Here is a 21711-nt window from a genome sequence, read left to right on the forward strand (position 1 = left end):
GGTGGGGTGCACCCCTATGGATAACCCTACCCTCTAGAACTCTACTTTGGTGACCATTGTAAGGCTAGGAGGGGCACTCCTATGTATTAGTATTCCACAAACTCTATTCTGCATGTCAGGCGGTTGTAGCTGGAAAACCGACAGGACATATTTTGGCTGGCATTGGTTCAGCAGGTGCAGAAGGTTTAAAGGAAGGCTTGGGATGACAACTGCTACATCAGGCTGCAGTATTCCCCAGAAATCCTATAGAGATTATTGAGGGGTTTGCTAGTTCTATTTACAACTCATGCCACAGGTTTGGCACCATTCCAGTCCTCTTTTCCAAGGGACATACGCACTGAGGTGTTCACTAAACTTCCATATGAAATGCGTTCTCAGACTGAGGAGTAAACTTCGGAACAGAAGGGTCTATGTACTAAACATTAATGGCTCTTTAGAGCAAACAACTTGTATGCGTTTCCTAACCCAATCAAACACATTGTCGTGGGTCTGTTGTCCTCTTCCCAAATGGCTTCTAAATCTTACCTTGGACGTGCAGTGGTGGGCTCATAAAACACTTCCATACAAAGATTACGATGGACACCATCCATGGTAGTGAACTAGAGGCTATGGGGCCTCAAGGGTGGGCTGACCTCCAATCACAAGTGTTAAACACAACTGAGCCACCCGATAAACTATTTAAAACAATGCTACACCTTACAACAGCCTGTCATTGGGCATACACAAAAATGTGAGGGGATGTCCTCACACTTCACCAGGTCTCATGCTTCATCATAGGACTCCTCACACTCTTCAAAAACCCTGTTTTGATGAAGAACAGGCACACACATGGAAATCAGGGAGGCGCTTCTAAATGGACCTGTGACAGTGAAAACCAGAGTGATATGCCAAATTGACCTTTATATTAAATGAAATACCACTTAGTATTAAAGATCAATGTGAAGAAAAGAGGAACTAGGACCCCATCACCACTCAAACCATCAACATGTATCTGCCTGTTGGCTCCTGTGAGGTTGTGGCATTCTTCAGGATGGAAACAAGGGATCGCTGCATAGCACACATCCTTTTGCATGCCACAATCAGTTTAGGGCTGACCTTTGTTGACCCTGTCAAATCTTAGGTCTCTAGGTACCCCAACTTTGCGTTATCTTGGCCCCATGGAGGAAGGGCTCAGGAACCCCTGTAGTCACACATTCGTCAAGGTCTATTCCTCTCCGTAAACCTACTGGCATTGGCTCCTGCCTCCCGATGAACCTACACATCACAACACTGCCTCAGGTCTCAAGTTACAGCACAGCCTTCTTCCTTGCCCCATTCAGATTTATGTTTGTGTTCCCCCAAATAAGAGTCACCTCTTAGCCCAAGTATGTGCACACAGTACAATAGGCAGACAGAAGTCATGTTCCATACATGTAATGTATATAACATAAGGTACACGTAATGATCTCATCAAGGCCTTAACACTCCCCATGACTGACTCAATCACGTGGAAGGAGGATGGGGGCAGCATACTGGTTAAACAATCACCTTACCTGTTAAAGAGACGGAGAATTACAAACACACAGTCATCTTTTCATCAGCTGATTTGGGTGGGCATTCTGAGACTTTGCTGTTAGGCGTGGAAAATCCCAGAATGGGGTACTCTAACCCCTTATGTGTGAGACTTGGCACAGCTGCTCTTTGGCTGCTGCCTCTAGCTTGGAATCAGTTTTCAAGTTGCTTAACGTACAGTACATAAGACATAAAAACATAAAGTAACAAAGTGAGCCTGAATTCAAACTAGGGGTGGGCGGAACTCCATAGAGTTACCTAAATAGTCAGCGACATTCCGCAATGTTCCACAAGTGGCGGAATTTCAGTCCATCAACCTGCTTCCACTGATTTTTTTAACGCCAGGAGCCTATCCCACGTTGTAAAATCAGTGTGCACTGCACCATGTGGCATGCAAGAGGGCTCTGCTTCTTCCTGCTGCTGGAGTAGATTTTCTACTTTAGCGGCTGCTTTCGCAATGTGAGCGGCAACTTTTTAATGTGAGCAGTAGTGACCTTCTGCGACTGCCCACACTGAGAAATCTTGCTGGCAGGCGATCAAGCGCTCGCTTTTCTCGCTCATGCTGCCATTTTAACATTAGCGAGCCGCACACAAGAAAAACACTGCCAATGCTTTGTTGGCTGGGTTTTGCACGAATTCCGCACTCCGCGGCAAAACTCCATTAACTCTGCTGCCAGAGCGGAGTTTACCACCCACACCTCATTCAAACATTTCCTTGCCACAAAGTTGCAAAACACTCCATAAATGATTTAGTTAGGCGTCTGATTAAATGAATGGGGAATAACAATTATATTGAGAAATGTGCCACTAAGACCCCAGTAAATGCACCAATGCAAGTGATAAACTCTTGACAGTGCTGCAGCCATATTTGTGCATTCATGACAAAGGAGGAACACGGAGAAATGATCTGCAGAGTAAACCCCCACCGGACCCCACCACAAAGATATCACAATAAAAAAACAAGAAGCAAGCTTGGGTAAATTATCAGCATTGTTGGATTTAATGTCTTTTTAAATACTTCGTTGCGTTGAACGTATAATACTGCAAAATACAAATAAAAAAGTAGCAAGATAAACCATATAAAATATATTCCAGTTCGAGGGGTAACGTTTCACTTAATGCACAGGAAATGGAAACTACCAACCTGATGACCTAAGAAAACTACTTAGTAGAAATTCCAGTTAAGCGTGATAGCGGGATCCCGCGTCTTTAAAATGTGAACAATGAATCTGTCTGTCAACACGAGTGCTCTTTTTCAACCAGTGCAGGAGTCCACAATTGGCTTACGTCACATGCATACACCTGTTAGTCCGTCCAGCAGTTCTGAAGGTTGTGTTTGTGCACCCAAGAGGCTTTAATTCTTCTGAATTGACCAAACGCCTTGCAGGAGAGGCGGGAGTCGAACCTCCCCGACGCCAGGTTTACATGCCTGACCTGTCAATCAGGCGGGTTTGTGTTCAAAACAAAGGTGGGTTGTCAAAGTGCACCGTTCCCGCCCAGACTCAAGGAGCGCGTCTTAAGCATCCGTGACTGTTCTCGCGCCACGTTGTGCAGGCGCTAACATCCTATCTCTGTTTTCAGCCGCATCACCTGTATAGTTTTTATTGTCTTCACATTGTGCTTTCCGTCTAGGCTGCTTGTGGACACCGGGGACTTCCCGTCCGACAGGCTGTCTTTGGATCCATTTCTCCTCTGAAAAGAAAAAGACAAGTGAAAAATCTAGATTTTGAATATGTGGAACAAGTCGATACTAACCACCAGGTGGAGCAATTGCACAATTTATGAAAAAGCTACTGCTGGTTAAACATTCACTACTAACGCAGATATCTGTAGATTATATACTATAGCGTGCATTAATGCTGAGCCTTCAGTCGATTGACGCAGAAAGGGAAGTGGAAGTGAAGCCGAGTCACATGCACTGTGAGGGGAGAGAAGAAATAAGCAATCCTTCGCAGCAGGGGGCATGCTTCTGAAAGAAATGTAAATGGGTACAAAGAGCGAATCGGTACATCTGAAGCTACGCGGGAGGGAGCCTGTGGGGTTTTCATTGATAGAGACATCTGAAGGTTTGTGCAGGGTCCTATGCAGGTTCCACCCTTTGTAGGGGGAGGGAGCATTTAGCCCAAGATCAATCAATAACTGTGAGAAATGGGAGACTGATGTGCCCCTATTCACATTCGATTCGTCAAAGTGGACCTAGCGCATTTCAGTGGTTCGTTGCATTTCAGCCCCAGAATAATGGCTTAGGTATTTTATGTATATATTCACAGAAAAAAACATATATACATAGACGCACCTGCTTGTTCTCTTCACAAATAATGTTGCCCCCCTTCTGGTGAATTTCTACAACTCTATACATGTACCTCACATTTGTGCACCTTTCTAAATCCAGGTATAAATTATAGATTAGATCCCATAAACTGCATTTCAAATTAAAACTCTCCAAGGATTTATTTTCTTAAGCACACACAAACTGCTGGGTGGATTCACAGCAAGCTTGAACAAGAAGACAGCTTAAACTCAGATTCTGGACGCTCGTAAAATGTTTCAGAACAACAATTTGCATGAAAAATCTGATTTGATTTTCTGGGTACGCACCCTGAATAGTGAACGCACAATATCAGTCAGAGAGAATATTGTGGAAAAATATATTTAAAAAAAATATTTCAGGCATGTAATCTAGATTTTCTATACCTTTACTCCACATGTATGTACCTATGCAGCGGATGTATGACACTACAACGCATGCTTTTACAACGCATTCCATTACGTTGCAGGTTTTACAACGGAAGTCGTTACAACGACTTGCGTTGGGGAGCGCTGGATAGGATAGTGAATAGTTTAATTTACTATTCCAACTCCAGTCCCCGTGGATAGTAGGGAAGGTGTTGCATAGTAATTAAACTATTCCCTATCCTAGAGCGCCCCCCGAGCTCAATTCGTTGTAATAACTTGCGTTGTAAAAGTTGCGTCGTAATGGTAGTGCGTTGTAAAAGTTGCGTTGTAAAGGATGTTTCCCCTATGCAGCACATATATCTTCAAGGTACATAGATGTGGAATTAGGTATAATAAATCTATACTTCCCTATATGTACTTACCTTTCGATATTTTCCCCCCAATATTCTGTCTTCGATATTCTTGTCTCTCGATATTGTTGGTGCCATATTCAGTAGCACAACCGATTTTCTGAGGAGTTTTTTTCTCGTAAACCATGAAGCGATTTGCACATTAGTAGTCTCCATTCATTGCTCTTGCCATGGAAAGTGTGCACTCTTACTTCTCCCTTAAATTCATTCAAGAGTCAGGTGAATAGATTTACGATTTAAAAAGAGGGCCCGAGGCCACAGCTTCCTTGTTACTCCTGCACTGCCTGCAGGAAACGTTCATGGAATAAAGGCTGCCCCTCCGACGCCATATTAAAGAGGCAGTGATAGCATTCTGTGATGACTGCATCAGTCAGTCCATAGCATGGGTACTCACAAACTTTCTCTCTGGGGCCAAATTTACAGTGTGGTTTGTGGCCGAGGGCCGCACCGGTGGAGGCGGGGTCAGTGGGGGAGGGGGAAGGGGCGAGAAAGAAAAAAACTGTGACCATGAAGTTGAACACAGGCCCCTGCGGCTGACGCGCTCATCCACTGAGCCAACAGACCAGCATTCACACACATCTCTCTTTCTCTCTCTCTCTCTCTCTCTCTCTCTCTCTCTCTCCCTATCTCTCCCTATCTCTCTCTCCCTATCTCTCCCTCCCTCTGTCTCCCTCCTTCTATCTCTCTCTCTCTCGCTCCCTCCTTCCCTCTCTCTCTGTCTCCCTCTGTCTCTCTGTCTTACCTCTCTTTCTCTCTCTGTCTCCCTCCCTCTCTTTCCTTCCCTCTGTCCGTCTCCCTCCATCTGTCTCCCTCCATCTGTGTCCCACTGTCCATCTCCCTCTGTCTCCCTCCCTCCGTCTCCCCTCTGTCTCCGTCCCTCCCTCTGTCTGTCTCCATCCCTCTGTCTGTCTCACTCTGTCTTTCTGTCTACCTCCCTCTGTCTGTCTCCCTCTGTCTGTCTCCCTCTCTCCCTCTGTCTGTCTCCCTCTGTCTGTCTGTCTCCCTCCTTCTGTCTGTCTCCCTCCCTGTGTCTGTCTCCCTCCCTCTGTCTGTCTCCCTCCCTCTCTCCCTCTGTCTCCCTCCCTCTGTCTCTCTCCCTCTGTCTCCCTCCCTCTGTCTCCCTCCCTCTGTCTATCTCCCTCTGTCTGTCTCCCTCCCTCTCTCCCTCTGTCTCCCTCCCTCTGTCTCTCTCCCTCTGTCTCCCTCCCTCTGTCTCCCTCCCTCTGTCTATCTCCCTCTGTCTGTCTCCCTCTGTCCCTCTGCCTCCCTCTGTCTCCCTCACTCCCTCCCTCTGTCTCCCTCACTCCCTCCCTCTGTCTCCCTCTGTCTCCCTTCCTCTGTCTGTCTCCCTCCCTCCCTCTGTCTCCCTCCCTCTGTCTGTCTCCCTCCCTCTGTCTGTCTCCCTCTCTCCCTCTGTCTCTCTCTCAGTCTGTCTCCATCCCTTCATATGTCTGTCTCTCTCTCTGTCTGTCTCTCTTTCTGTCTCTATCGCTGTCTGTCTCTATCGCTGTCTGTCTCTGCCTCTATCTGTCTCTGTCTGTCCCTGTCTCTGACCCTATCTAGCTCCGTCTGTCCCTGTCTCTATCTGTCTCTATCTCTATCTGTCTCACCTCACCCAGCTCTCACTCCCTGCGGCCCTCTGTCACGCCACCCGGCTCTCACTCCCTGCTGCCCTCTGTCACCTCACCTGGGCTCTCACTCCCTGCTCTGCCCTCCGCCTCCCTCACCTGGCTCTCAGTTCCTGCTGTCCTCCACCTCCCTCACCCGGGGTCTCACTCCTTGCTCTGCCCTCCACCTCCCTCACCCAGGCTCTCACTCGCTGCTCTGCCCTCCACCTCCCTCACCCGGGCTCTCACTCCCTGCTCTGCCCTCCACCTCCCTCACCCGGCTCTCAGTTCCTGCTGTCCTCCACCTCCCTCACCCGGGCTCTCACTCCCTGCTCTGCCCTCCACCTCCCTCACCCAGGCTCTCACTCGCTGCTCTGCCCTCCACCTCCCTCACCCAGGCTCTCACTCCCTGCTCTGCCCTCCACCTCCCTCACCCGGCTCTCAGTTCCTGCTGTCCTCCACCTCCCTCACCCGGGCTCTCACTCCCTGCTCTGCCCTCCACCTCCCTCACCCAGGCTCTCACTCTCTGCTCTGCCCTCCACCTCCCTCACCCGGGCTCTCACTCCCTGCTCTGCCCTCCACCTCCCTCACCCGGGCTCTCACTCCCTGCTCTGCCCTCCCACCTCACCCGGCTCTCAGTTCCTGCTGCCCTCCACCTCCCTCACCCGGGCTCTCACTCCCTGCTCTGCCCTCCACCTCCCTCACCCGGGCTCTCACTCCCTGCTCTGCCCTCCCACCTCACCCGGCTCTCAGTTCCTGCTGTCCTCCACCTCCCTCACCCGGGCTCTCACTCCCTGCTCTGCCCTCCACCTCCCTCACCAGGGCTCTCACTCCCTGCCCTGCCCTCCACCTCCCTCACCCGGCTCTCACTCCCTGCTCTGCCCTCCACCTCCCTCATCCAGGCTCTCACTCCCTGCTCTGCCCTCCACCTCCCTCACCCGGGCTCTCACTCCCTGCTCTGCCCTCCACCTCCCTCACCCGGCTCTCAGTTCCTGCTCTGCCCTCCCACCTCACCCGGCTCTCAGTTCCTGCTCTGCCCTCCCACCTCACAGGGCTCTCACTCCCTACTCTGCCCTTCCACCTCACAGGGCTCTCACTCCCTGCTCTGCCCTCCCACCTCACCCGGCTCTCTGTTCCTGCTGTCCTCCCCCCCTCCCCCACTCCCACCCCCTCTCCCCTGTGTGTCAGCCTGGCTGACACAGCCTCCCGGGCACCCCAGTACTTCACAGGTCTTTAAACGACCATTTGTTTGTTAATGAGGCTTTGTTCACCTCTTAGCGCCCCAGCAGCTCCACTCTTGACTGTGGCTGGAATCGCCCGGGCACCCACAGAGCAGTGTCTCTGACTCGCACTGCTGCTCCCCGAGGTTTTTGCTGAAGTTAACAAAAAAGGCACAGGTGCGATGTCTCAAGCTCCGCGGGCCGCCACTGAAGGCTTGCCGGGCCGCTACTGGCCCGCGGGCCGTACTTTGAGTACTCCTGGTCCATAGGATAGGCAATTATGTTTTCCTAATAAATTGATTGAAATTGGTCCAAAACGGATGAAGCATTAAGAACATATTTTGTAGAACTGTTCAGTCCTCGGATATTTTGTATATAATGGTTAAGGCGGCGGGAAAGCTTTAGGGAGAACCTACCAGTTTTGGGAGGAACTACAGAAAAAAACTCAGTTTTTAAGAAAAGATATGGGATATGATTAGATGTTAAGTGATGGACATTTTTAATCTATTCCCTATTTTGTGATGACACACACTGTCTGTGGATTGCTATGAATTCGGCTTACCCTATTCTGGAAAACATGGGCATTGGGACCCTGGAGAAAGGGGGTGGGGCAGGGGGGAGTCACATCCACTGCTAGGGAGCATGAGCAGTCCCCAGGGCTTGGAAAATATCCTTCCCACATTCACGGATATAAATGACTAAATATAGCAACATGACTCAGCAAAAAATATAGATTGTTTTTCAATGAACGTTTATGGTGAGATAGCATTAAAGTTTCTTTGCCATATAAAAGTATAAGTAAACCTATTCATAGCATGGGCTCTACACTGGTGCCAACATAAACTGTGTGCAGGAAGATGATTTGTTTTTTCAGTACCAATTGGTACTTTACAGACAGTTATTGTTTATAGTTACAGAAAAATCCTTTTTGGATTGTCTATGTTTTTGCCTTTGTGATACAAATCTGCGTGAGATGTTGCAAAAACAGAATGTGTCCACCTGAGTTTGAGCTTGGGAAGCGGTGTGCAGGTTTGTAATGGGAAGGGATAGTGAAAAAGGTTGTAAAGTTACATTTTCAACACACTTTCTCGGACAGAAAAATTGATATGGAGGAATCAAACCATTTTTGCCTACGGGTCAAGGTCAGTCAGTACTGCAAGGGGGGCATTGCACAGTCCATGCTTTGAGGTCAGTGCCTTCTGGGCATGACCGTGTGTTGTGGCATTTAGGATGGAGCTTATGGTGCTGGGCCAAGTCAAAGGGCACATCTTCCTGCTACTTTCACCTGGGCAACACCAAATTCTGTTGACACTAGGGGCGAAGGCTCAGGTTGTATTGTTAGTTCTTGACGCAGCAGTTGGGCACAGCCAAAAAAGCAGGTGCCCACTACCCACTGGCCATGGCCTCAAGCAACATTCTACAACACAATATCGTGCAAAACATCTGCAACAATCACAATGGCTTCAGGATCAGGAGGCAGTCTGTGTGTCAGCTTGAAGAAAATCAACCACACTTCAGTGGCTCAATAACCCGGCCTCTGGTTTTGGTAACGCTCAATGTCAAACTGTTTGTTGTGTGACTTGCACAACTCTTTTTTCAGTAATGCAACATTAAGTAACCCATGTGCAGCATATCCCTTCCGGATACATTTTCAAAATTTTTGACCTGGTGCACATATCATTCTGTCATATCAGCTGGAGCAATTTCTGTTCGCTCCTCTTAGTATCACACACGCAGCAAAGATGGTGCAAACGGATGTCCCTGCTTCTTTGCACCATTGTAAAGTTTTGTGAGAAGGCCCATCGACAGTAGTACGGGTATGAAAGTTGCCTTATAACAGAAAAACTGTGCTCAACAATACACATTAATACATAGGTATATGGGAAGGGCAGGTTTTGTGTTTGTTACTCATACTGACCTGCTGTGAAGCGGGACCACCAGAACACTGTCCATCGGAGGCACGTGTCACAGGTAATGGAGGCACCAAATCATTCTTAGCGCTGAAGAAGAAAATTACAGTTTTAACTCACACAAAACTAAAATGCTATAAAAAGAACAATTCTGTATGATTGCCTTTTTCATTCCAGCTAGCAGCCTGTCTACTTTTAGGAAAGGCGATCCGACTATTATCTTGGTAAAAGTTCACGGGATCTCAAAGCAAAGTACATTTTTATCTCCTGTTAATTATCATGCGAGAACACTACAGTTTTTTAAAAAGTTTTTTTTAATTTTTTTTGAAGGAATAGCCATATGTACCCCAGATTATGAGTAATGTGGATTTATGTGGAGGGATACTTTGTGGCAGGAAATCTTTCCGGCCACTATCTCCACACATCAATCTGGCAACTATGAGTTAATCCCACAGAATGGAGGAATGCTTAAGCACACCCGTTTCTCCAAGGTCATATTCTGCATGGAATTCCTAATTCCAAGTATATTACCTATCAAATTTACCACCTGCTCTGAGACAGTGGTAAATGGATGGTGTGGGGTGGGAGGAGCAGCGGGCAGGGGTAGGTACAGCTTGGCGCCAAAAGGCCCCCCACTGAAACTTACAAAATCCAACAAGATCCCTAATCACGGGAGTGGGTACACCCCGGAAATAAGGACCACCAAGCACAACTGCCACCTACTAGAGAAATGATGGTGTGCCACCAAGAAACTCGCCGACAGAGCAGCTGACAAAACAGCCCTCAGCATCTATGTACCACTTACTTGACTTCAGATAGGACTGATCTCTCCCCATCCGAACCTTGAGAGCGTCTATTCTGACGGAAGCTCCGAGGTGAATGGGAATGCCTTATGCGAACAGGGTCCCCCTGAGTCCTGAAGATATAATAATTTAAAATATTTATTTGCACATGTACTCTGTTATTGCATTTCAAAAAAATACCACAAGTTTCACTAGGCTGTATGACAGAACACTATAGCAGAGAGACATGCTTTGCAAACTATTTTTGAGTACTTCACAATTAAATGTACTTAGAAAAAAAATATTTCATGTTAACTGAAAACATTCCTATGCATCCAATTTTAAAAGCAAGGGATTCCACCAAGATGAAGTCGAGACAGAATTTTTTTATTGATTAGACAGAGCACTTCACTCAGTAATTTAAGCAGGATATGGATGCTCAATCTATTAGGGTAGGAATGATTAAAGGGACACCGTAAGTATGCCTAATGTAGGCTTTATATCCAATACAATATTTCCCAAAAATGACAAAGCTCCTGTTTTTATTTGGAAGGCCTGGCGAGGAGTCCTCTATGACAAATGCCACATCATGACATTTCAGGAAGTGTGATGGCCAGGAAAATTCCCATTCAAAGAGCTTCTAAAATGTAGCTTAAAACTTGACAGGGATCAAAATAAGGTAAAATTTACTTATGAGTCCACTAAGAGAAGGTTTTGTGATAGAACAATGAAAATGTGTCCAGAGTTCCCCTTTAACATAATTTGATATGTTCATATGTAAATGACTAGTGTTCATTATTTCCTGCTTTAGATACGGTCTTCATCATAGATGAGGACCAATATCTACTGCATGCTGGAAAAGATAAAAATTGTTCTACCATATGTAGTACATTTGCCACAGAAACTTGTGGTGAAGACAGTATTGCTATCATATCAGCAAACACTAAGGGCCCTATTATGATGGCAGGCGGATCGCCACCGCTGGGCCGGTGGTGCTCACCGCTGGCCCGGCGGTGGCGATCCTCCCGCCAAATGTCCTTGCTTCTCCCCCGCCATATTATTATGGCGTGGGGCACCGCGGTGGGTGGAAAGACCGTCCACCGCTTTTCCACGACCAAGCCGAAAAGGGACATAATGGTGGCAGTGTCTGCAAGACACCGCCATCCATATTATGATGATGGCGGAAATTAGCCTTTCCAAAGGCATGTGGTCCAGGGCCGGACTGGCTACCAGGCGTTTCGGCATGCTGCCGAGCTGGGGGCTGATTTCGTTGATGGGGACCTGCGTGTGCTGAACGAAATTCGTTTTGCTTTGTTTATTTTGAAGCACAAGCAGGTCTCCATCAACGAAATCAGCCCCCACCGCAGTGACATCAGCCCCCAGCTTGGCAGCATGCCAAAATGCCCGGTAGCCAGTCCGGCCCTGATGTGGTCCTTGTTGTTGGTGACCCGTTGCAGGCCCCCAGGGTGTTGGGGGCGTGGGGGGTGCACATGGAGGGTACCTATGTTACCCCCCTCATTGCAATGCACTACGTGGCAGGCACCATCTGGTGCCTGCCATGTTGTGCATGGCAATGCTGTGCACACTCCTTTTACATTACGAGCGGATCTGCAGCCAGCAGATCCACCCACAATGTGAAAGGCCCAGGATGCGCCCGCCAGTGTGGCGTGCACATCCTAATTTGCATGGCGGGACTGCAGAACATCGGCAGGCGGTCCCGTGCTCCGATCCGCCCACCATTGTAATATGCCCCTAAATGTCCATGGACCTGACGTACCAAACACTAGTCGCATTTTACGATCAATGTGGAATTTTGTCAACCAACTTATGTGGTAATAGGTCAGCTTGCAAAATTCCCATTTGGAGTGAGTTGCAATTCGAGGTAGGTCGCAAATTGTGGCTTACTATGACTAAATGCCACGACAGGGATGGTGGCCTACTGGGGTCGGCAGACCACCATGTCTGCGATTACATTCAAATAAATGTACTGAGTTTAAAAAAGAAAACAGTTTATTATAAACATTTTGTTTGAGAGTTAGCAATGGTCCCCTGGACGACTATTTACTCCCCACCAACCTTTGTTTTAATTCACAAAGGGGAAGGGATTCAATGGGGACTCCTTCTGTTTTGTGCATGGCATACCATCCTAATTCCAGCATCATGAGACTACATTTCGGTCTCAAAACACTAACTCATCTACTACAGAATTGTTATTTGGAAGGGACGTCAACAACCCCTTCCAAATAAACATTCCTAAAGGAGTTGCAGCTGCGTTTTAGGAGTTAATAAGACAATTAAAAAAATAGGATTTTAAAATTTTTCTTACAGGCACAAACAGTCCGAGTCTGAACAACATTTAGTACATCAAGTCCTATTTTCTTCATTTTCTAGATAAAACCTTTAATGCATGCTTGCATTCTAAAACAAGTACAAGTGGTTCAGGGGTTAAATGAAACTGCAGAAACAGTAGAGGGCAATCCTGACTGGTTCCTTTGGTCAGACTCACATCTCCAGAAAGCAGTCCATTTGTTTGAGAATCTTACCAGAGAAACTTTATGTAAACTTTATATAATTAGAAATGTACTATTATAGAAACACCCCCCAAAGTTAATTCTTCTTAAAGGTAGATTTAATCAGAACATATTGTCAAATGCATCTAGACTTAATAAAACATGGTGATCTGGCCTATTTTAGTGAATGCATAATATTCTCTTCCTGAACTTATCAGAATCCTTTCTTCATTTAATACATCTAGACTGATTGGTGTCAATTTATTCTTTAACAAGAGAGCTCAGTCTTTTTGCCCAAATTTTGGTTAGGATGTTGCGTAAAGATAGGATGATAGTTAACATTCACACTCTTGGTGATCTTTCCCTGCTTTTGGTGCTAATGTAAAGTAAAATAGTTTCATATATTTTGAGAAGGTTTTATGTTTGATAAACACATTTACAATAAGCCCATCCGATCCAGTGATTTGCTTTTTAAATAATGTTAATTATCTAAGAGAAATACATATTTAAATAAAGACTATTTTACTGGGCACATTGAGCGATGGAATGTTCAATCTATCGCTGCATTAGAATTGCTTTTTGTATCTTTGTAAGCTTTTCAGAATGAGAAACAAAGTTATCATTATTGTTTTTGTTAGCTGTAATAATTGACCCCTCTATGTGATTATTAGTGGATCTCCTTCTTGTACTTAGCTTGTAAATATGATGATCCCTGCTTCTTCTCGACCTTCACAGGATTTTCGTTGACATTTCAAGTATTTAATTTTTGTTCTCAATAAATTAAATTCCACTTTCTTTGTGTACATTTTGGTTATTCGGTGTTTAGGAGTTTCAAGTTGCCTTTTCAGATCAGTAGATGCATTATTTATCTAAATGTCTTTGTCAGTTTTCCTGAGAACTCTATTGTCTCCAGCTCTTATTGCTCTGTCCTTTCACATTTTGATCATTTGATTAAAAAATACAATTCCCTGATGAAGCATTTGAAGCTTTCCCACACTGTGACTATGCTACTTAGGATGGAAGCACAAATAATATATTTGAGGATAAATATTACCATAGATACTAATCTATAGAAGTGAAAGTTCTACCGATAATTTTATAGATCTTCTAGAACAGAAATGCAGTAGCTCCCTATAGGGTATGGCAGATACCATGACAATGAGCGTTATTTGATCTCTCAAGATCTTTTATGAGACTCTCACTCTGTCATCGTCACGGAGACTCCAAAATTGAGCACAATTTGAAGTATGGCAAGGAATATTGAATCTTTTTCAGTACCTTTATTTTTCTAACACTTAAATGCATGCTCTTTTACCCAAGATATTATGAAGTTCAAAATATTTTTTACACAGATAACTAGAAAATTCAATGAGAACGATTTCATGTTGAGTGGGTTGCTATCTTAAACTATACTAAAGTGACTATTCAAAGCAAAAATCTGTTCTGGAAAATTGGGAGCACACGGGAAGTATTTCTTTCTATACAGTGTTAAGAGACAATGAAAGGATTTTCTTTGGATCACTGAGGAAAATTACTGTTTACGTAAACATTACTTATTTCACGGAGGAACAGACTATTAAATGTTGCGATATTGTTAGAATTTATGTTGCACTCCTACACATAACACACTCAGTAGAAAGGCTGGAGCATTTCACCAGTGAGAATAATAATTGACGGACAGGGAATCTTGTTAGCATGGAAAAGTTACTTACTTCGCTTCCTGCAGTGACCAAGAGAAGAAGGATGCATGTGAAGGATTTGCAGTTTAGGGACCTAGGATTATACCTAAAGGTTTCTCCCTACGTGTGTGAGTTTGTGATGGATGCAGGATTTTATAGCATCCTCCCTGCCAGATGGTTGTACCCAGTGAAAACAAGTTTTAATTTACTTTTAAAATATATGGAGGATAAATGAGTAGTAACCATCAGTTTCCGGCATTGCTTCTCACTTGTCTGTTTTATTAAATAGCCTTCAGGGAGGTGTATAGTTGTGGATTCACCTGCAGGTACACTCACTTAGTTGATGGCTGCCTGCGGCTGACATTCTTGTACGGGCAGTACATTAGGCTGGAATGCACTGAAATGCTCTTGCACCGCTCTCAACGTAATGAAACAGGGACCATTACCATTCTCCCCATCAAAGCGCATTAGGCACCATGTAGGGTAAAGTTTGTTGCTTGACGCACACCATTAAATGTTTTATAACTGCAGGCTAACTTGAGAAACACAATGCAACATCCACATTGTATTTACTGCTATATACATTCAATGAATAATTACAGCTCTTTTGCTCTCAAAAATAGGACTAACGCTCCTAAGGATGGAAGAGTGCGGTGGAGAACTGTAAATGGCTCATCATTTTGTAGAGTTGTAATGATTAGCTCTCAGTAAAGAATGGTCAAGGGTATAGTTCCTCTAGCCATGTGAGGTTAGTCATATTCTGTGTCTAACTTTAAAGGATGCCTCACCCAACCCAAGATAGGTTGGGCAGCGGCAGAGTTTGCAGTTTGATAGTGGCCAGTGTCGCTATATCTGATGCAGTTGGCAGTGCCGAGTTCCGCTGTTTCAATGGGAAAGTCCCATGCAGTGCCAGGGTGTGCAATCACAGCGTGCATTGTCATGAAGGGCTCCGTCAGGCTGAACAGGCTCTACTGTTTTCAGTGAATGCAGTGCCAGCCTGTAGTGTATCCAAGTAAATAGTGTTGGAGTGTGTAATACCTTTCAGAGCCTTGCCCAGATGATTTGGTTGCCGCTGAGTTTTTTTCAAATTAGTTGGCCGGTTTGTCTTGCTTTCTGTTTGTTCATGATATCCCTCACAAAAGTCCATGATCTTCTGCGTAGGATACCTAATTTAAAAGTGATATCCACTGAATGAAAGTTCATTGCCCTCTGTTGAACACTCAAGCACAATTGTGTGATGGTTTCCTCAGCTATGTTCTAAAACCTTCAGATGGCTTCTGTCATTGACATTACTAAGTAGATTTTGCTCTATTTTATTTCCCAAGCCCTTTGATGCAGCCTTGCTAACCCCAGACTGAGGTAAATAATTAAAAACAGCTAGTCATTCTTGCACAAAGTGACCATAAAACACAGTCTTCACCTGATCAGCTACTGTGCCACTAGAAAGCGAGAGCAATCATGAGTCTAACATTTTGCCCAATCTTAATGGCAATTAAAGAGTGCAAACAAATGTGCTGCAATTAGGCGGTGCATTATTTTGCCTGTACTAAGAGTTTTAATTCATAAACTGGAAAATAAGTTTTGGAAAAATTATAGTATTGTTTTTCTACATTTATGAGTGCAAAGGAACTGTAAGATATTTGCTGGCAGTAATTAAGCACATTGTCATCGTGATATAGCATATTACTGCAGTAAATACCATTCGTTGATTGGTCAGAATAAATAGTTTTGCCACATTTTTGCCACATCCTCACCTGACTGCTGGAGCTCACAGAGGCAACTCAGTGCAATCTAAATTTTGCTGATATCTTCCGAGATCATTTAAAAAGAATAACATCTCTTTTTACCAAAAACGTAGTGTCTGTTGCACACACTGCAGCACTTTATTTTCTGATGATGCCTTGTTGACCATGTAGTCAGGAAAACAAGTAAGGTCAAGGTATTTGAAAAACAGAATCAAAAACAGTGGTATAAACAATACAAAAAGTGTGTAACATGAATAAATATGTGTTTAATCGCCTGTAGGTAATGACAGATCCTTGCATGATAAATGCTTTGTTTTTTCCAGTTGTCCTTAATGAAGTAGGGAACATGGACCTTCCACTTTATTTTACTTTGTAAATAAATAGTCCATCAAATCAGACAAAGTGATCCGTAGACCTCAAAAAGATATATTCGAGTAGTTTCTATTTGTAACTTCCACCCGCCTACTCTAGGAGGACTATGCAACTTACATAAGATTTACAAAGCTGTTGCACCTCAGGCTCTTCATAATCAAGTGCACCGAACAAATGGGCAACTGTTCGAATATATCTGTTTGGATACACAGATCACTTTTGTCGGATACGGAGGACGACTACTTACTAAATTACAATAACGTGAATGATCAATGTATTCTACTTCATTAAAAGTAACTGGGAAATAATACATAGGTTTCAACTTAGGGTTTCTCTGATTATCTACAGCTGATTAAATTATGTTTCATTCTTTTAGAACAACTTATGTATTGCTGTGTATCAATGTTTTGGGTTTTGCGCAGCCTTGTCACGCACTTCTGTGTGTTTCACACCCCAACCACTGTCACAACCAACTCTTTAGGTGACAAGGGTTGTCACAAGTTTCAACACCCTTTATGGGAAAATTGTTTTTCATCCCAGCTGGTAGCAAAATTAACGCTGAGAAAATGCATGAATAAGGCTAGGCATACTTTCGTCACCCTGTTATAACTGGTTCTAATGACTACGTAACATGACAAAGAAGAGCGCGAACAGACCATGTGTGAGTTTATGAGAGGAAGGTTAACCTGGATTCGGCACTACTCAACTACCAAAAATGATCTGCAAAAAAAACTAGGCTTAAACTGAAGCCGTACTGCACTGCCATGCAGCACTCGTTTTATGGAGATGCTGTAATGGTTAGCAGAAAAGAAAGGAAAGGTCTGAGTTTTGTGTGCTCTTTTTAATCAGTAGGTCCAGTAGCTATGATCTGTAAGCTTAAATTATTGTGAGCTTAAGGCTTTAGTTCAAACTGGTCAGAACAGCATGAGCAATTCAAGCGTGTGCATAAACAGCCTGCAATGGGGAACTCAACCAGTTACACATAGGCACTGGAGTGTGCAGTAATGTCTGTTATAGACTGGGGTTTGATGCATTATTCTTTCCACCACACAGTGAGGGCGGGCAGTCAGTACCTAAAAGTAGAATATCTATCTATCTATCTATCTATCTATCTATCTATCTTTCTTCCTTCCTTTTAGGTTCTGACTGCCTTCACTTTCCTATGTTCATCGGAGATTAAGCTTTTTAGTGGCATTTCTCTTTTTCACCTGATACACCTAACTTCCTTCTTGAAGCTGAATGACATTTTACTGCCTCTATTTTGGCCTATTAATAATTTGCTAAACTCTTTCTCTTTGTGAACTCTCTGCTGCTTCAGGTACCCACCTGCAGTCTGATACTAAATTCCAGGGACCTTTGTACAACTTTGTAGGAAGACCCTAAGAGGTCCTAGGAGGTTGCACTCACATACACATATATACAATATCCCGTTCATCAACCTATGTGTGAACCTATCCAGGAATTATTCACAAAAAGTAGACAAATACTGAAAATGTATCCACTCACGCTATCTTCGTGTATGGAATCTCCTTTAATTGGTCGACTGACAAACCAGATGGGTCAACTAGTTCCTTCCTGAAAAACATTAACAAGGAAATTGCACACATTATTGTGAATGAAAAAGGAAGGTAAAACTGCTCTGTTTAAACAATATGGCCAGATGGCCCTGCCATGTACATAAGGATCAGGACATGAAGAGGGCTCCTGGCATTAATTAATGCTTCCTTCCAGCACTGGACTGCTGGGCTTCAAGGGACAGCTCAGCTCCCTGTGAAGACACTCCCTCCTCCCCAGGGTCAAGGCTCCTGTTTTTGTTATTGTACATTCTGTGGTTATGTTATAATACTCACTGTATATATTTCCACAGCTCTTCCTTCGCTTGCACATCTGGACTTCTCCTACAAGAATGCAGAAAAGAAGAGGCATTTTAGAAATCTGAAACACCTTGTGATGCTTCCTCATGCACCTGCCTGTTCTCAAGGCAACAAAGAATAGCCAGTTCATTCCCTAGGTCTCAGAACTCAAGACTTTTGATTGTAAGAAGTTGGGAAATTTGTTGAAAAAGGTGGGAGCCCCACCTCCACCCAAATAATAATCACAATCCTTGTCCGGGTGAACCACACACATCACTAAAAAAACTTGTGATTATCCCTCTGGTAGTTTGGTATAAAGGACTCAGCCTTAACTTACAGGCAATGTGAAAAGTATTTAGACAGCACTCAAACAGTAATAAAGTGAAGACACAAAACAAGAACAATTCCAAATCAACTTCGAAAACGAGATAATTTGTTAATAAATAAAATGACACAGAAACAACAAAAATCAAATGAGTAGAGCCACAGTTATGAGTTTTTAAAGTTTAAGGTGAAAATAGCTCCAAAAAGGCGCAAAGTGCCAACTGTGGCTATCTTGTTGTGCCGACCGGGACAAAGTCAAATTTTCAGGCCGACCATGACGGAGCACCGGTTGAGTATGGGACCAAGTGCAGGCCCCCAGGAGTTGCACCTTTTTGTCATTGAAACAGGACATAGTAACGCCGCATCCCATCCATTGAGCCACTAATCAGGAGCTGCGCGGTGCTGCGATGTGAGTCTCTGCATCACTCTACATCAGATCCAGTAGAGCCGTTGATCGGGAACTGCACAGTGATGCAATGAGAGGCCCTACGTCATTCTGCAACAATTCAAGTAAGGCTGCTGATCAGGAGCTGCAAGGCTCTGTTATATGGGGCTCTGCATTGTTCGGTGCTGTGCTGCATCGGATCTGGAGAACCCTTCATTTAAGCAGGGAGGCATACACACTGACTCCAGCCAAGGATCCAGGACGGTGAAGACAGCACTTGGGGAGTCGGGAATCCCTCCCACAGAGGCCAGCAGAGGGGACCAGGTCATGTTCAGTTGGGTCTGGTCACCTGGAAAGCCGGCGAGGCCTCTGGAAGCTTGTTGTGTCCTGGTAACTCAAACAGGAGGTCAGCCAACTGACCTCTCATTTTAGTCACTTCTGAGGTCCTGTGTTCAAGGCAAACAGGTGCAGTCCACCCCCTTCAGACAGCAGGCCAGTCCTTCTGAATGTACTTGGGTCTAGGAGTGTTATGATTGTTGGTTCTGAGGGTGCCACATTTATGCCTAGTGTCAGCCTATGGGTGGGGAACACCCCTTTCTAATGCTAAAAACTGGGTCTTGCCGGTTTCCCCCTTTCCACTTTGTTTGGCTGAAGTCTGTCTACTGAAACAAAGGCTAGGCAGACCCAGTATGAACTGCCTTTGCCAGTGACAGGATAGGTATCTTCTGAAGTCAGAAAGGGGCTGGATACAGTCCTCAGACTACCCTCTGAAGCCCAGGAAGGGGCTGGGTACAACCCTGCAGGCCATCCTGCTCAGCAAAAGAACACTCTTACCCCACACACACAGGTCCTTTGTCCTCTCTCAGGTAGGAATACACATCAACCCATGGAGAGCCATTAACAGTCATGTGACCCTGAACAACACAGAAAGACTCGTGTGATTTAGGCAGGAAAATGCAACTTTCTAATAGTGGCATCTTTGAAAATATTAATTTAAAATGTGAACTTACCATATAGAGGATTTAAAATTACAGTTCAGTGAGTGGAAGAAGTATTTTTCTAGCTGCTCCCATACTGAACTTACCACGTATTAAATGTAATAAGATAAACCATTGTTAGCCTATGGGATGCCAGCCATACCACAACTAAAAACAACATTGTTTTTTTTCACTGCCAGGACATGTAAAACTTAATTGCAAACGTCCTACTTTTGAAATATCATGCAACCTACTCTACGAGCCTTAAGGGCATACCTTAGGGGTGACATTTAAATATTAAGTGGAAACATTTGGGCTGGCAAAAGGTTTATTTTGTAACCACAAAATGGGGAAAAGGAGGGAGAGATAGTTGGCCAAAGGTATCACCTGTCTCTTTTTTGAGAAAAACGTGAGGTTTGTTAAAAACTGCCATCATCCACTAGATAGTGGCTTGCCTTATCATAGGGCTGCTACATCATCCCAGAGCCGACCAACGCCAGGGATGGAGTAAAGGGAGAGGAGGACAAAACAAACATGAACATGTTGGGATCCGTGCAGTAAACAAAAGGACAGTGAAAGAAATAGTCTAAAACTTACTCCGAGATACCATAAATCAAACTTTATTCTTGAGTTTCCTGGATGGAGTTAAAATATAAAGAGGCGAAGGTGGTTTGGGGGAAATTAGGGCCCCCTTCTTCTCCTGTACTGCTTCTATGTCAACATATTTCGTCCTTTACCATTGCCCATAAAGAGTAATTTCGGCCTTGTTCAGGACTAGAGACCCCTGATCTGAGTCACTCCCTTTCCTAGTCAATAACCAAATCTTCAAGGGAATGTCCGTGTTTGACGTGATAAGTGTTACCTACACACACATAAAGGGGTAGTGAGGAAAGAGAAAATGAATGACAGATATAGCATACAATGACACACACTAAGTTTGTCAAAGTTGCCCTCACTCACACACACAAGTGTGTGTGACATGCTTCATCATTGGGTCTGCTTACAATACATCCTGGCGTTGCCACGCACAAGATGGAGCATAAGGGTGGAGGTAACATAAAACAGTACAGACAGACGAATACAAAAACAAAAGGTGGGTGCACAGTGTTACCAACCCAGACTGGGAAAACGTGATAAGAACAAGTGCAGTGAAATTGTGAAGTTAACTGATCCCCTGGGGGTTGGCTCACTATTACATGGTTGGTCATGTTGACTTCTGTTGGAGGAGATGGAGGTGTGTGGGTACATGCCTCTTCAAGGTCTATTACAGTTGTGAGCCCATCTAGTACATGATTTCCCGATCTCCTGTGAATCTGGGCTCATACATCTCTTTGCAGACCCTGTCTCCATTTTTGGTTCTATCTGGAATACATGGAGGCTGTTTCTGGTGTAACTGGCTCATTGAATGGTGGTGCTTTCTATTAACTATTTACCCCATCCCAGGTTGAACATATATAACAGAATTTGTTATTTGAGTGAGGCTTTCCTGACTCCTGATAATTACGTTCTCCTTTTCCTTTAATGAACAGATATACACTTATTGGTATTCTGCCTTGAGTGGCATTCGGCCTGTTGGTATGTGCCGGTAGCGCTACATACTTCATAGTACTTGTGGCTGATAGATAAGGATTTGAGGGGGTTCCTGAGGCTTTTTCTCTAATATACGAGCCAGGATCAGCCTCCCTATGACATCACACTTGACATGCGGTC

The 21711-nt window shown here is 44.5% G+C and overlaps 1 protein-coding gene across 4 annotated transcripts in view; it reads right to left on the reverse strand.

Annotated features, from left to right (window-relative positions):
- Nucleotides 1-2528: 2528 nt before the first annotated feature.
- Nucleotides 2529-21711, reverse strand: part of EPB41L4A (erythrocyte membrane protein band 4.1 like 4A) — a 782364-nt gene continuing 763181 nt past the window's right edge. For 3 of the 4 annotated variants that reach the window (XM_078675502.1, XM_078675501.1, XM_078675498.1), the window contains 5 exons: nucleotides 18313-18360; nucleotides 17969-18037; nucleotides 10180-10290; nucleotides 9383-9464; nucleotides 2969-3243 (listed from right to left, as the gene is read on the reverse strand). In XM_078675502.1, coding sequence (XP_078531628.1) covers nucleotides 3109-3243; nucleotides 9383-9464; nucleotides 10180-10290; nucleotides 17969-18037; nucleotides 18313-18360 — 445 coding nt within the window. In that variant the 3' untranslated portion in view covers nucleotides 2969-3108. Of the gene's footprint in view, nucleotides 3244-9382; nucleotides 9465-10179; nucleotides 10291-17968; nucleotides 18038-18312; nucleotides 18361-21711 lie in introns of all 4 variants that reach the window. The other variant, XM_078675499.1, reaches the window with a different exon arrangement.

This window comes from Lissotriton helveticus, chromosome 2_1 (genome assembly GCF_964261635.1).
Source record: "Lissotriton helveticus chromosome 2_1, aLisHel1.1, whole genome shotgun sequence".
NCBI lineage: Eukaryota > Metazoa > Chordata > Amphibia > Caudata > Salamandridae > Lissotriton > Lissotriton helveticus.